General features: G+C 44.3%; 1 protein-coding gene across 2 annotated transcripts in view; it reads left to right on the top strand.

Moving 5' to 3' along the window:
* The window catches only part of LOC116976770 (metastasis-associated protein MTA1-like), an 81431-nt gene that overhangs the window by 54107 nt on the left and 12246 nt on the right, over positions 1–15078 (top strand). Inside the window, exon 16 of one of the 2 annotated variants that reach the window (XM_033026665.1) lies at positions 4684–4835. The exons of the other annotated variant lie outside the window; for it this stretch is intronic. Coding sequence (XP_032882556.1) covers positions 4684–4835 — 152 coding nt within the window. The remainder of the gene's footprint in view (positions 1–4683; positions 4836–15078) is intronic. 2 annotated transcript variants of the gene reach the window in all.

Raw genomic sequence — 15078 nt, 5'->3', positions numbered from 1 at the left:
ACTCCTGTGTCTATCTTCGGTGCAAACTAGCATCTGCAGTTCCTTCCTTCCTACATAAGGTCATTTGATTTATTATCTGATCACCAATTCCATAGCTTATTTGGTAACGCTGCACATCACAACAGTGATTACATTTTAAAGGTCCCTAATTGGGGGTAAAAACAGTTGCGGGTATGAAGGCACTGTATAAATGCAAGCCTTTCTCTCTTGCAGTTTTTTTTCTTTCATAAAGAATTCCCGTCTCTTCCAGAGCAGTGCCTAGTTTCCTCAAAGTGGAGTTATTGTAAGGTCCATCCTGGAATTCCTCCCGGGGGAACCTTTCCCGCTCCTGAATTTCACACTGGAGATTTCTTCCTTGTTGCTGTAGGGCTGCTTTTATCTTTCAATAACCACATAGTATCTGCATCCACAATACTGGACAACCATTGTAAAGGACAAAATGGCTCCACTCGGCTAACTATGTCTATGAACTTCCCTTAATGCCAGGTGGCAGCTCTGAACCTGAATTCGAGCAAATCCAGGAGACAGTGAACCAACTATAGAGCTTCACCTGTGTTATGGTTAAGAGAATTCTCTCTGGTCAGATAATGGGCAATATAAATTGCAGACTTGAACCCTTACTGCAAAAATCCACTTTCATACACATAACAATGTGGCTAGTGTGTGTTTTTGAAACCTGTTTGCTTGAAAAGATAAAAATGGCAAAGGGTCGATTTCTTCCATCGGTCCTCATGAGTTGAAGGTTGGTCTGATAAATGGAAAGTGGTGTTGCAAAACCATGCTGTGAGATGATGGAAGAAAATCTTTAGTTTGGAACCAGCGACTATCCTCCGCACAGTCTGGCACAAACCAGCCTCTATGAAATCAGAAGTTGTTCTTTCCTGAAGCTTCGGGATATTTACAAACAACCTGGGAGTTTGGCACACCTTGTATGCATGCCAATGTACTTGCCTCTGTCAGCATGTCTATCTTTGTAAATCTGTCTTGCCGCAAGATGTACACTTAAAGACACGTGTCCAGTCTATTTCAAATTGATATTTGGATGTATCCTTTAATGCGTGATGAGCTCTGTTCAGAGATTGAGGCGTATTGGATGACATGCAGCACATTTTGTAACTTTACTCGTGATGTAATGCGGATAGAGTGAACCAAGTTACTCATAGTGCCTAAAATATGAACCAAGTTACTCATAGTGCCTGCTCTCTGTCATCTTTGCCTGCCCTGATGCATGGGTGATGGAGGGTGACTTGACTTCAATGTAAGAAACCACTGACCTCAGACCTGGGTCAGCTGTGTAAAAGGCAGCTTCATTGCACAGCCTCTCACATGGGCTGCAGTGGTCCGTGATGCTTACAGACCATAAACAGCAGCCTCATTAACCGGACAGTGCGTCCGGCACTGAGCTGCCCTCATCCTGAGGCGGGCTGGGAGATTTGGTTCCATGGATCTATTGCCAATAAATCAGTTGTCCTATCCATCCATCAGGACACATCTTATACCCTGGATGCCCTTGTGAACAATCACATCAGGTGTCAGGGTGGCAGTGGTCTGAGTGCCCATTGTAACAACGGCCCTTCAATGGAAGATGCAGCAATTAGCCATGGCATTGACCATCGGAGGATTTGGTTCAGCATTTTTGTGCTCTTCCATGTTGGGAAAGAATAAATAACTCCACGCTTTGCACAAAATCCAGTACCAACTGGTAACTGGACCCATCCATCTGCAGACATTGGGGGCAGGAGAGGGATATTTTCCTGGGCTAGGCCCAATCTCTGGAGTTGCTCCACATGCTCACCCTATACCTGTATTAACCTGGTGCTGATGCACAAGTTCAATTTTACATGGACGGGTGTCTCTGCGGAGTGCAGTGATTGTGAGATCCCGCTTCTGAAGAGCTCTGGCAGAAGTTAGAGCTGAGGGGTTCTGGTTGAACAGATTGAAAGATATCACATGGAAACAGGCCCTTTGGCCCACCGAGTCCATGCTGGCCATTGGTCACCCGTTCGCACTTGTTCTATGTTATCCTACTTTTACATCCACTCCCTACACATTGGGGGCAATTTACAGAGGCCTGTAAACTACAACCCCACCCGTCTCTGGGATGTTGGAGGAAATCGGAACACCCAGAGGAAACCCAGGCGGTCACAGGGAGAACATGCAGACTCCTCAAATGCAGTCAGACAGCAAAGGAGGTCAGGGTGGATCCCGGGTCGCTAGCGGTGTGAGGCAGCATCTGTGCTACAGGTATAGCCACAGGGTGGCGCCTGATCTTCTGTATATCCTTCGAGGACATGCAACTATTTTTAATTGTTTTGGATGACCTCTGGATGGTTGAATAAGCTCAGGGGCCTTGGTATGTGTTCTGTGTCTTTGAAATCCTCATCTAACCTCCTCACACAGTGCTGGCACCTTTAATGTTTTCAGGTCCTCGCTGGTGAGGAAGGGCTCGCCCCATTCAACTCTATCCAAACTTCTGAAGTGTACAAAGTGTTTGTGGCCAAGCTGAGGGCCCGAGTACAAGATAAAATTATACTGAGCCTTTATAATCGCCCTGATATTTTCCAGGTCCGAAACAAAAATTGAATGTGATTGTTGCGCAGTGAGGGAAGGGGTGAAATAGAACAGGGCAGCAAGGAAGAGGCCCTCAGGATAACAATGCCCACACCAAACATGATGCCAAGTTAATCTAATCTCTGCCTGCATGTGATCCATGTGCCCCATTCCCTGCATATATATCCGTGTTCCTATCTAAAAGCCTCTTCAATGCATTTGAGGCATTCATCCCTACACAATCTTCAGCTTGTGACTTGCAAATGGTTTTGAGATGATGGGGGGGGAGGGGGAGGGGGGGTGGGTTTGCTCATATACGGCATGATTCCATCTCGCATCAGGCAGGGAGCACTGCAAACCCGGGAAGTGGCAGGAAGAGGCATCGGAGGTGCTGGGGGTTGGGAGTGGAGTTGCCTCATAGACACAGTAATCATTAAACACATTGAGTACGTGATGACTATGCATTTACCATGCCTCTCCAAAAGTTTTACAAACTTAAATTGCTACTCAGTGCAAAACCTTGCATACTACACCACGTCCTCATTGTTGCCTGACTTGCCATCTGCAGATCCGTGTACTTGTAAGGGCAAGGTCAGGAACATGGTAGATTTATTAACAGTTAAAACTCACAAGCAGAAACTTGTATGAAGTCATTATACCCACGAAGGTTCCCAACCCGAAACATCGCCTGTCCATGTCCTCCAGAGACGCTACCTGACCCACTGGGTTACTCCAGCTCTTGGCATCCTTAATGTCATTGCCACCAGCCTTAGTGCTGTTTGTGGTGTAATGTCAACTGTGGAAAGTCTGAGCCCCTATCCTTCACTAATAACAAGGACTCCAAGTACTTGAAGTTGTGTTGCTGGGCAATGACTCATTAACCTTCACTCTGTGAACAGCTTGAAGCAGTGATTGTGGACTGCAGAGTCAATCAGCTAGTTCTTCTGGATGGTTTGTCATTGGCCCTGACTTGCTGGCCTTCAGAATGTTGTATTAATTGAAAAAAAATAAAATTTATTAGGTTAAATTTCAAAGCGCTGGGTGGCAAGGTTGCTTCGGTTTTTGAGATTATTCCTTCTGAATATTGTCCTGCACCTCAGGAAAGCCGGATTTAAGGAAGAAACAATCAGAACGGTGGTCCTGAAGCTCCATGGGCAAGGTAATACAAACTTGTACCTCACTAATAGGCAGAAGTTACATCTGGCAAGTCAGCATCTGAAAGAGGGAAGAGATTCCTATTTTGTTAATGACTGGGCATCCATGCTTGAGTTTCTAGGGAAGTGATGATGTCGGACAGGCTTTCGGACATAACAAATTCACTCTCAACATTGCTGATGTGGGGAAGAGAAAGCATGTGAATCAGGACATTTAGAGCTTGTAGAGAATGAAACATCGATGTTGGGATATCTGCGGACCATTCTGGTAAAGGGAACGGAGAAATAAGGGAAATTGCAACAAATAAGGGTGATTATAACTGATGTGTGTTTCTTAAGAACGTCTGAGTTGCATTGGTATATTGTAGCTGAATCTGGAATTTCAGCAAACTATGAACTTCAGTGAGATCCTGTGAAATCTTGTGAATGCCAGCAGAATCGTACAAAGTTTAGCAAAAATCTGTGAATCCAGGCATTATTTTGTGAATCTTAGCATGCTTTGTTTCCATGCCACTCCTCCACAACCCCTACACCCCACCCCTCACCCCCTCCCCATGGATGAGTTGATACCTTGTTGGATTTTGAGAGATGAGTACAACTACAATTTTAACCAGAGACTGTATTAACCAAAGAAAGAAAAGTAACCAGAATTGAGCCACAAGAGTTCATTTTTGTATTAACTAGTGGCACTGGAGGAGGTGGGGAGGGAGGTGGATGTGTGTCTGAGAAATTATCGGATGTCTGTCCTAGGCTTCCCAATGTAGAGCTGAATTTGGGAATGGGAAGAGCCATATCTTCCAGAACATCAACCCAGCCCATTGTTTGGATTTCAAACAATGGTTTTAACCAGTTCTGATCCAGCCAAATGGTTGTTGCAGGACATGGTGTTTCTGGCTGGCAGGCGGAAGACATCTACTCAAGGCCATTTTATTATTTTATTTCCCAGTTACCCATACTATTGTCCTCTGCCCTCCTGCAGGGACCTGCTCGAAACTCTGTGGTCAATGGGAGATCTTGCCCACCCAGTATCAGAGCTCCACGAGCAGGCGTGGTGCCACCAGTGAAGTGTAGGCAGCTGAACAGGATCGATAACCCTGGTGACGTCTTTTTCATGGCAACTGATGAAACCAGGTAAGACCTCACAAGGTTTCTAGCCTCTCAGCAGGTTAACAATGACCCTGATGCCTCTCATTACCCAAGAGTCGAAGTCCAGAGCCTAGCGCCTTAATGCCCACTCCCAAAATGACTGAGTGCTAGTTAGTGATTAAGACACGGGTAAAGGAAGGGACCACTGCGATTGAAATGGTTAGGAGATAAAATCCCGAGGAGATAGATGTAAAAAATACTTTGTCTGTGGATTCATTGTCATGACTATATTTACTTTGCAAGATTGTCAACCATACAACTGTGCTCTCAGTCTTCCTTCCCTTTGTGTACACACTTTGGCTCGTTGAAATCCGAGCTTAGTATCATCATAACTTGACGGTTAATTTGGTGCAGGGTCGACCTGCTCAGCTTGGTTCGATGCGTGGAGTGGCAGCAAGTCTTGGGGTTCAGTGCCTGTAAATATGAACGGAGTGGAAATGGGATTATCCTGGTCTGGAGAGAATGAGTAATGTAGGAATTGCGTCTCAATGTAAACAAAAGTGAAAATGTGGACAGAGACCTATAGGATTTGGTCCTCGGAAATTTTGGGGAATAGAGCTCATGGTTTGGTCTTAAACATGCATTTTCCTTGTAATGCCAAGAACAGTTCTGATTAATGGAAATACAGGAGGCTGCATTTATTGGAGTCTGCAACAAGATAACATGTTGCTGGAGGAACTTGCCAGTCCAGGTGAAACGTCATCTGCCCATCACCCCTCACATGCTGCCTGGCCTGCTGATTTCCTCCAGCAGTTTGCTTTTTTTCCTTGCTGCAGCTCTGAATAACACTGGGTTTGATGAATCAATAGCAACCTCTTTACATTGAGCAACCGTTCATGCGATCAGTAATTTGAAGCTGGCCATGACGCCGTTCTCCTCTGTAGAGGGAAGATTGCTGTCTTTTAATCACTTCCAGGTTTTGAGTGCCATCAAACTGTGGCGCTCCAGGAAGAGGTCAGTACACACTTCACAAGGAAAGGAGTGGGGGGTGGGCAGACCTCTGGAAGGGGCTTACCACTGAGTGGAATTGGTGCCAACTTCCGGCACCTGAGATGTCATTCACCAGGACATCCAGAAACCTTTCCACCCTGCCTGCCAGTTGTGAATTGAGCAATTCGAGGCATTTGAACTACTGATTTAGATGGTGATTTAGACTAGTTGAAGGAGTGGGCAAGTTTGTAGCAGGCACAGTTTAACGTTTATAGATGTGAAGTTATGCACTTCAAAAAAATAGAAAGGCAGGGTATTATTCAGATTCATAGGGGGATGCATGGTTTAAATGGTGGTGGGAAAGTGTACAAACGGTTCTGCGAATCTTAGCACACAGGCACTGCTTTCAGTGTAGCCAGCAATAAATAAGGCAAATGGTATATCAGCCTTCATTGCCATAGGTTTTGAGTAGAAGAGCAAGAACATCTTGCTCGGTTATCCAGGCCATTGGGGAAACCACGCCTGAACTTATAATAAAAATGTAAAAAATCTGCACACACTGGAAATCTGAAACAAACAGAAACTGCAGGAAACACTCAGCAGGTCAGTCAGTATCTATGGAAAGTGAAACTCTTGAAGTTTTGGGTCTGGGACACTTAATCAGAACACAGAGTACTGTGTAATTTTGGTCTCCTTGTCTAAGAATGGATACATAATCCACAGAGGAAGTCTAATTAAAGTTCACTGGACAGATTCCTAGGATTCTATTCTCTCAGATACTGGTCAATTTGACCTATGTTAGACAGACTTTAGAGAGAGACAGCATGGAAACAGGCACTCCAGCTCGCCAAGTCCACGTTGACCAGCGATCACTCGTACACTAGCATTATCCTACACACTAGGGACAATTTAGAAAAGCCAATTAACCGACAAACCTGTATGTCTTTGGAGTGTGTGAGGAAAACCCGGAGAAAACCAACACGGTCACAGGGAGAACGTACAAACACCATACTGACAGCACCCATAGTCAGGATTGAACCTGGGACTCTGGCGCTGCAAGGCAGCAACTCTACTGCTGCACCACTGTACTGCCCTCATTCCCCTAATTTCAAGGAAAGAATTCACTCCGACTTTGAAAAGTTTTGGCAGAGATGGAGATGGATGTGGACAGGATGTTTCTCCAAGCTGGAGGTTCTGCAACCAGGGTCACGTTCTCAAGGTACAGAGTACAGAATTTAGGACTGAGGAGACTCTAGTTACAACCTTATGGGCCTGTCCCACTTAGGCGATTTTTCAGGCGACTGCCGGCGACTGTCAAGTCACCGGCAGTCGCCTGAAAAACCGGCAACTGGAACGGCGACTGTCAGAGTGGAACACACACACACACACCGCTTCCTGCACTAGCCCGTTATGCAGGTGGGGGACAGGGCAAGCGGGGGGAGTGCTGTCTGAGTGATATTCACGGTGCAAAGCCAATGTGCTACAGATGGCACATGGCGCAATGGGCTAAGTGTTCGGCTGGCAACCGGAAGGTAGCTGGTTCGAATCCCGCTTGGAGTGCATACTGTCGTTGTGTCCTTGGGCAAGACACTTCACCCACCTTTGCCTGTGTGTGTCCTTGGGCAAGACACTTCACCCACCTTTGCCTGTGTGTGTGGATGTAATTATGTGAAGCACTTTGGGGTCAATGCAAGTTGACTAAAAATGTGCTATACAAATAAAGAAATTTAATTTAAATTTTATTTACAGACACACACCGCGATGAACAGGAAGGTTGGCGCTGTAATTAAGACAGTGAAAGCACAGTGTACGGGAACGGTCACTTAAGTCCTTTATAAAGGGGGGGGGGGGGGAGAAGGGATGGGGAGAAGGAGTGGAGACAACTTTTAAGAAGCCAGAGATACACTGCTGTGAAGCTTACCGGTCGGTTATCCTTGGTTCTGCTTATGTTTTTTTTCCCAATGAACCAATGAAATTCACCGGTCAGCACCGGCTACAACCTACGAGAACCTTTGACCTCCTGGCAACCCACTAGGACCTCCTGTCAACCCACCTACGGCACAAGAATTCTCGCTACTCTCCATGGCGGCTTCATTCTAGTCGCCGCAAATTTTTCAACGTGTTGAAAAATTTGCGGCGACCATAATGAGGCCACGACTAGTTCCCAGAATGCAGGAGCTCCTCACGACCATGAAGGCGACTACCTGGCAACCACCCGTGAACATGTAGCGACTGCATCGTCTCCTGCAGTCGCCTTAAAAGTCGCCTAAGTGGGACAGGCCCATTACGGTGCTAAGGACCCGGGTTAGATCCTGACTATGGTTGCTTGTCAGTACGGAGTTTGTACATTCTCCCTGGGTGCTCCAGTTTCTTCCCACTTTCCAAAGACGTGCAGGTTTATAGAATAATTGGTTACTGAAAATTATCCCAGTCTGTAGGATAGAACGTGTATGGGGATTGCTAGTCGATGCGAACTCTGTGGGCTGAAGGGCCAGTTTCCATGTTGTATCTCTAAAACTAAAAACTACACAGAGGGTGAAAAATGAACCATTTTTTTCATGAACCAAAAATGAACCAATTTTCTGCCATGAAGGCCTGTGGTAGCCAAATTGCAGAATATATTTAAAAAGGATACAGTTATATTTTTTGACACTAAAAGCATCAAGGGGTGTGTGATTTTAGGGTAAAGAGAGTGAATGATTTAACGGCAGAGGCAAAGATTTGATTGTATTGGATGGCAAAGCAGGCAAAAGTGGCTGAACAACCTATTCCTGCTCCTATTGTTCTGTGTTTAAACGGTCACTGGACTAATAATACAGAAGATAGATATGTGAATTTAAATCCTACCACAGGTGGCTGGGGAACATAATTCCAGATTCATCTAATTAAAAAGACTGCATTGGAGTTGATGGCAATAAATAGAAACATGGTGCCATCATGAAATCTCAACCCGGTTCATGAATATCCGGGGAAGGGAATCTGAGATGGTCTCATGATCTGGCCCCAGTGTAACCCCAAACCTGCTGCAAGGCAATCTGGAGCTGCCCTCTGAGACCGTCCAGCAAACCACTGTGGATGGACAATAAAAGCTGGCCCACTCACCGATTCCCACAACCCGTAAAGGAATCGGGAAAGAACTACCACCTTTTACTTATTTTTCAGCTGGAGACCTTTCAGTTCTAACATTTACACATTTCGGCTATAGTGAGACAGAGATGACTGAGTCTTTGACAATGTCACCTTTCTGCTGAGGGGAGCGAGCTCTCCCTCATTCGTTTGTGCAGCAACTCAGTATCCATTATGTGGCCAGTGACTCCATCTCCCTGACAAGTATCTGGAGTCTTGGCTGGTGTAACCATGAGATTTTGATGCCATAATCTCTCTATCATAAAGGATACTTGCATCACCTGATTCAACCATGCCTCTGCTCCTCCAAATCAATGTCTGACAGGGGCTCTTCAACCTGCAATGGTCATTCTTTTTTTGCCGCAGGTTCTATTTGATCTGCTGAGCATTTCCAGCATTCTCTGTTTCACATTTTCAGCACCTGTGGGTATTCTTTTTATTTCCATGCGATAGTACCACCAAGGCTGTCCCCCTTCTTGCATCCAAAGAAATGACGAACTGTTCAGAACTCCGCTCCCTCTGTCTGAAATGGAAACGTCCTCTTTTCCCATTCTACTGTTCTTGTTCCATTATATGAACTTGTTTGGTATTAAAATTCTCATTGCTGTGTTCAAATTGTAGCATTATCCCACCCTGTCACTGCAATGTTTCCAGTTCTATATCCTTCCAAGATCAACACACTTTCCTGATTCTTGCCTCAGTAGCTCAGGTCAAAGGAAGTTGCTGTCATTTGGAATGTGAAAGATATCATGTTATGATATGGAAGAATTACAGGATATGTTTCTCCAGTGTCAAGGCTAATATTATCTTTCATCCACCACCAAAGAAAGAGGTCGCCTGGCCAATGTAACATTTGCTGTTTGTTGCAGCTTGTAAATGCAAATCTGCTGCATACTTCTGACGTTTTAATGATGCCCCAACTGTGAAGTATTTCTTTAGCTGTGAAGTACTTCAACATATTTAAACACATGAAATATGTGTTATATATGGGGTTTTTTATTGTAAAAATTATAAAGTAAATAATGAGAATCTGTGGTAGACAAGAGTAAAACCAGTTTGTGAAAGAACCTGGAGTGAGTTGAGGGAAATGTGTTCGGCAGTGCAAGTTGGTAGTATCTGGAATTCACTGTTTTAAGGAATGGCAGAAACATTTAACAATGTTGTTTTCAAAGAAATGTGTTGAATACTTAATGAGAAATGCTTCACACACTTCTTGTGGAAGACACCATGGAATGGGACTGATTGGAAAGTTCTCTAGACAGTCGCACAGCTTAGTGGAGGCAATGCCTTCTCCCTATGTTCTTGTACTATATGATCCTGTCATGCTTGATTTTTGTGCTATGATTTTTGAGGCCTCTCCAGCTGTCTGAACTAAAAGCACACTCTTCTCTTCTTGAAAATCTCTTGTTGTTTTCTTTTGCTCTCCGGCTTGAAGACAATCCTTTTGGTCCAACTATTTGGTCAACTTTCCTCATATCCCAGAATCATAGTCATAGGGCACATAAATAGGCCCTTTGGCCCACTTTTTCTATGCTGATCATCAACACTCATAATTACCAATATTTGGTCTGGAGCCCACTATTCCATATCTGTAGGCTACTATGATGTCTTTTTTAAGTAGCTTGGTGTCACATTTTGTATACTGCCTCTCTGAGGTGCTATGAGATGTGAAATTAGTTATATGATGTGTGTTGTATCTATTTTTTTTTAAATTTATTGAACTTGTTTACTTTGGGATCTACTGAGGACTATGCTTACATACCTGTTGTGCTGCTGCAAGTAAGAATTTAATTGTACTGTTTTGGGACATATGACAGTAAAACACTCTTGACCCTCTTGACTTGAACCGTCACAAGTAGAAGGGTGATAAATATATGGGAACATGCAGAAGCTGGGATGGATAAGGAAGTCAGTGGGAGAGCTGGAATGTCAGTTCAAGTGTATCATGTGCACAAATAGAGGGGCGAGTACAATGAATGACCTTGCTTTTAGCAGCTGTGCAGGGCCCATGGACTCAGACAAACATACCAAACAAATATTCATATATTATACATAAATTACACATAAAATTCTAAAAGAAGAATGCAAAGAATTAAGACATCAGTGCAAAAACATACTTAGAAAAAAAAACAAGTCCACAGCAATGCAAAGGGTGTGCCATGTTGTTCTGTTGTTAAGGTAGGATCAGGTTGTGTAAGTTGGTTCATGAACTTTATAGTTGTAGGAAAGTAGTGGTTCCTGAACCTGGTGATGTGGGACTTCAGTCTTCTATACCTTGTGCCAGCAGTGAGATGGAGGCGTGGCCCAAATGGTGGGGATCCTAGATGAAAGATGCTGTTTTCCTGAGGCAGCGCCTCAAATAAATGCTTTTGATGTTTGGGTGGGACGTAACCATGATGGACTGGAGTGAGTCTACCCCTCTGCAGTCCCTTACGTTCCTCAGCATTGGAATTGCTGCACCACACTGTGATGCAACCAGTCAGGATACTTTCTATAGTACATCTGTAAACATTTTGTTAGGATATTCGGAGAGATACCGGATCTCTTCAAACTTCTAAGAAAGTAGAGGTGCTGGTGAGCGATATTTGTGATTGCATCTATGTACTGGGCCCGAAATGTTAACGCCCAGAAATATGAAGCTGATATCTCCCTCCACCACAGACCCACCAATGAAACCTGGCAAGTGATCTTCCGACTTTCCCTTTCGGAAGTCGATGATACAGTTTTTTGGTCTTGTTGATGTTGAGCAAGAGATTTTTGCCGCGGCACCACTCAACAAATTATTCTATCTCTCTCCTACACGCTGACTCATCACTACCGGTGATTCAGCCAACCACAGTAGTGTCATAGGCGATTTACAGATGGCATTGGAGCTGTGCTTAGCCAGACAGTCATGGGTGTAAATAGCAGGGCTGCCAACATTGGGTGATAGTTGGGAGTGAGAAATTGCGAGAGACCAGGCCCGAGGGAGCATAGCGGGGAGGGTGTGGGAGGGGGGTGTCCCCTCCCATTGGTACGGGGCTTTTGCATTTTTCAGCTTGAAATTGTGCAATCTGGTGCATACTGTAACAAGTCTTTTAACTTACACTTGAATGCAATATTTATGCTTTAAATTGGATTAGCTATGAATAAGGTTAGGCTAAATTACATTCCTAATTACATTCCACAGTAGAGCCAGGCTCTGATCAACAGGTGCAGCACATGAATGATCTTAGTGTATTCATGTATGGAAATCAGATTATAATCAAGCACTTGGCCCATGTTGACCAACCTGGGTCTCACTGCACACCTGGTACTACTCCTGACCCTGACTCCAGTTGCATACCTTCTCTCATTCCTGACCTTGAGTCCAGCCTTACTCCTGCCCCCCTAGTCTTGCCTGATCATAGCTGCTTACCTGTTTAGGTTCCCAGTGCTGAACACTCCCATTGACAGCTTTGACTGCACACCTCGTACTATTCCAGACCTTGACTCTGGATGCACACTTGGCCTTGCATTGACAATATATCTGGCCCACACATAAAGCCCCATATCTGACCCCCATGACTTAACCTATTACGTTCAAGTCCACATGTGCTTATCCAATGCGGTAATCTTTTATGGGGCACTTCACAAATTTTTTATAACAACATTTGCTACATCCATTAGCTTCCTTGTTATCTAACATGCTAGTTACTTTGTCAAAGAAGTAATCAATTGTTTGAACACAATTTCTCATCTATAAAATTATACTCAGTTGTATAAGTATTCTGTTACCATTTCCTTCATTTTCCTAACAAACTGTCCTGAAGTCATTTTCACTCCCAATATTTTCAGTATTTTGCTGTCTTCCTCTCAGCTGGGACTTTTCCGAAATGCAAAGACCAATAACTATATATTTAAGCAATAATATTCTATTTAATGTGATCTTGAGAGTACATAATATTTTCTGTGGCATTCATAACACAGCAATGATAAAAAAATCTTTGTTTTAATTGCACCTACCAACATGCATACATTATTATATTACAGTTAATATGTACCGAGGGCAAATTTTTGTTCCAATGCTCCCCATTTCCAATTACTTTTACATTGAAGTGATTGAAATCCAAGTGAAGTTTAAATGGCATCAGAAAAATAAAGCCTCCAGAATGGATGATATTCATTACATGGTTGGTTGGAGTCAGCATCAGCACAATTACTATATTCAATTTTGAATCTTCAGATGTACTGGTTCAAGCTAAAACTAAAGACAAATAATAACCTCCTCACACATTCCCCTGCAAGTATCTCCTTTAAAATATGCCCCTTCTTTGAACAAGCTCTTAAACATTGCATCTGAATCAGTTTCCATCTGATTACACTCCTTGAGGATGTTCATCTACGTGTTCAATTAATAAAACAACGAGATTGGGGACATTTCTATTCAACCTGTCAAAGGAATTTGGAGGGGGGGGGAGGGTTTGAAATAGTCAGTGAGGTGAACAAACATAATAGTTGAGTGGCAAATGACAACAGTGCTACCTTCCCAATATTTAACTGAAGGAAATAATGGGTTATCGGGGCTGTATGTTGTGACAGACAACCTGACACCTTGCATGTCATTTTAATATTATACTTATCCCATCCCCCTGGATATTCCGGATGAATAAATTAAGGTTTTGTTAACTAATTACAAATCAGGCTAATTAAAAATCAATAACATTAGCCAACTCCGAAACACAAAGCGCTGAGCATTGGGATCCAGACATCACGGACAACTGGCCACAGTTCCCCGCTCACATCTGGCAGTGTTCTCCATCTGAACCAGGGGCCGCGTAGCTTTTTTGAAAGTGGGAGGGCTGAGTGATTACTGATCACTGTCCCTGGGGGTACCCGCTGAGGGAGTGGAGCAACTGAGTGGGGTGAGGTTGTGGGAGGGACTTTTTTAAATTTGACGTATTAAAATCATGTTTTAGTGCATTGTAGAAGTATGATTTAAATGTTTTTTGTTTGAATTATCTTAGTGTATTCATGTATGGAAATCAGATTATTAAGAGGTAACTTTTTAAGGGGTAATTTTTTCCATACACCCACCAAAGGTGGTGGGTGTATGGAACAATCTGCCTGAGGAGGTAGTTGAGGCAGGGACTATCCCAATGTTTAAGAAACAGTTAGACTGATACATGGATAGGACAGGTTTGGAAGGATATGGACCAAAAGCAGGTAGTGTAGCTGGGACATGTTGGCGGGTGTGGGCAAGTTGGGCCGAAGGGCCTGTTTTCACACTGTATCACTCTATGACTAAATTATACCTCCACCATGCATGAATGCTTCAAAATCAAGTGGTCGAGTTTTATTGCCATGTACTCAAGCATCGGAACATAGAAAATAGGTGCAGGAATACGCCATTCGGCCCTTCGAGCCAGCACTGCCATTCCATATGATCATGGGTGTTCATCTAAAATCAGTACCTCTTTCCTGTTTTTTCCCCATATCCCTTGATTTCATTAGCCCCAAGAGCTAAATGTAACTCTCTCTTGAAAACATCCAGTGAATTGGCCTTCACTGTGGCAGAGAATTCTGCGGATTCACAACTCTTTGGGTGAAGAATGTTTGTCCTCATCTCAGTCCTAAATGGCCTACCCCTTATTCTTAAACTGTTCTGAACTCCCCCAACATCGGGAACATTTTTCCTGCAGTTACAGTAAGTGAAAATCTAGCAGGCAAGCAGGATGCTTTCTCCAACCACCCCCATTTAACGGCCACTATCTTCCACCGCTTCTACCCAGTACTTAGTACCCACTTCCAGCAGCCACTGGTTGTCCTCCAGGATGCACCGAGCCGCAGCCTGGTCAATGCCGGTCACCAGGGCGAATTCGGCACAGAGACTCTCACGGCAGCGGCGCAACGCTTCCAACGCCTCCGACAGCCCGGGACTCTTACACTGAGGCTGCTCCATGGCTGGAGCTGCCAGCCCGGCAAGCACTCGCCAACCCCGGCTCCCTGTCTGCATCTGCCCCTGCCGCTGCTTCTGCTTCCATCCCTCTCTCCGCCCTGGCTCTCCAACGCCCGCGGCCCATGCAGTTGATATGTTTTGAAATTCTGGTTGCTCACAGAATTTCTCATGACAGTGTGTGAGAAATTTGTGATCAGCGTGAGAGCGTGAGAATTTGGCAAAATGCGTGATTCTCATGCTCAATGCGTGAGAGTT

The sequence above is a fragment of the Amblyraja radiata genome, chromosome 9 (assembly GCF_010909765.2).
Source record: "Amblyraja radiata isolate CabotCenter1 chromosome 9, sAmbRad1.1.pri, whole genome shotgun sequence".
NCBI lineage: Eukaryota > Metazoa > Chordata > Chondrichthyes > Rajiformes > Rajidae > Amblyraja > Amblyraja radiata.
The sequence above is the reverse complement of the archived record's forward strand: the minus strand, read 5'-3'. Positions and strand labels throughout refer to the sequence as shown.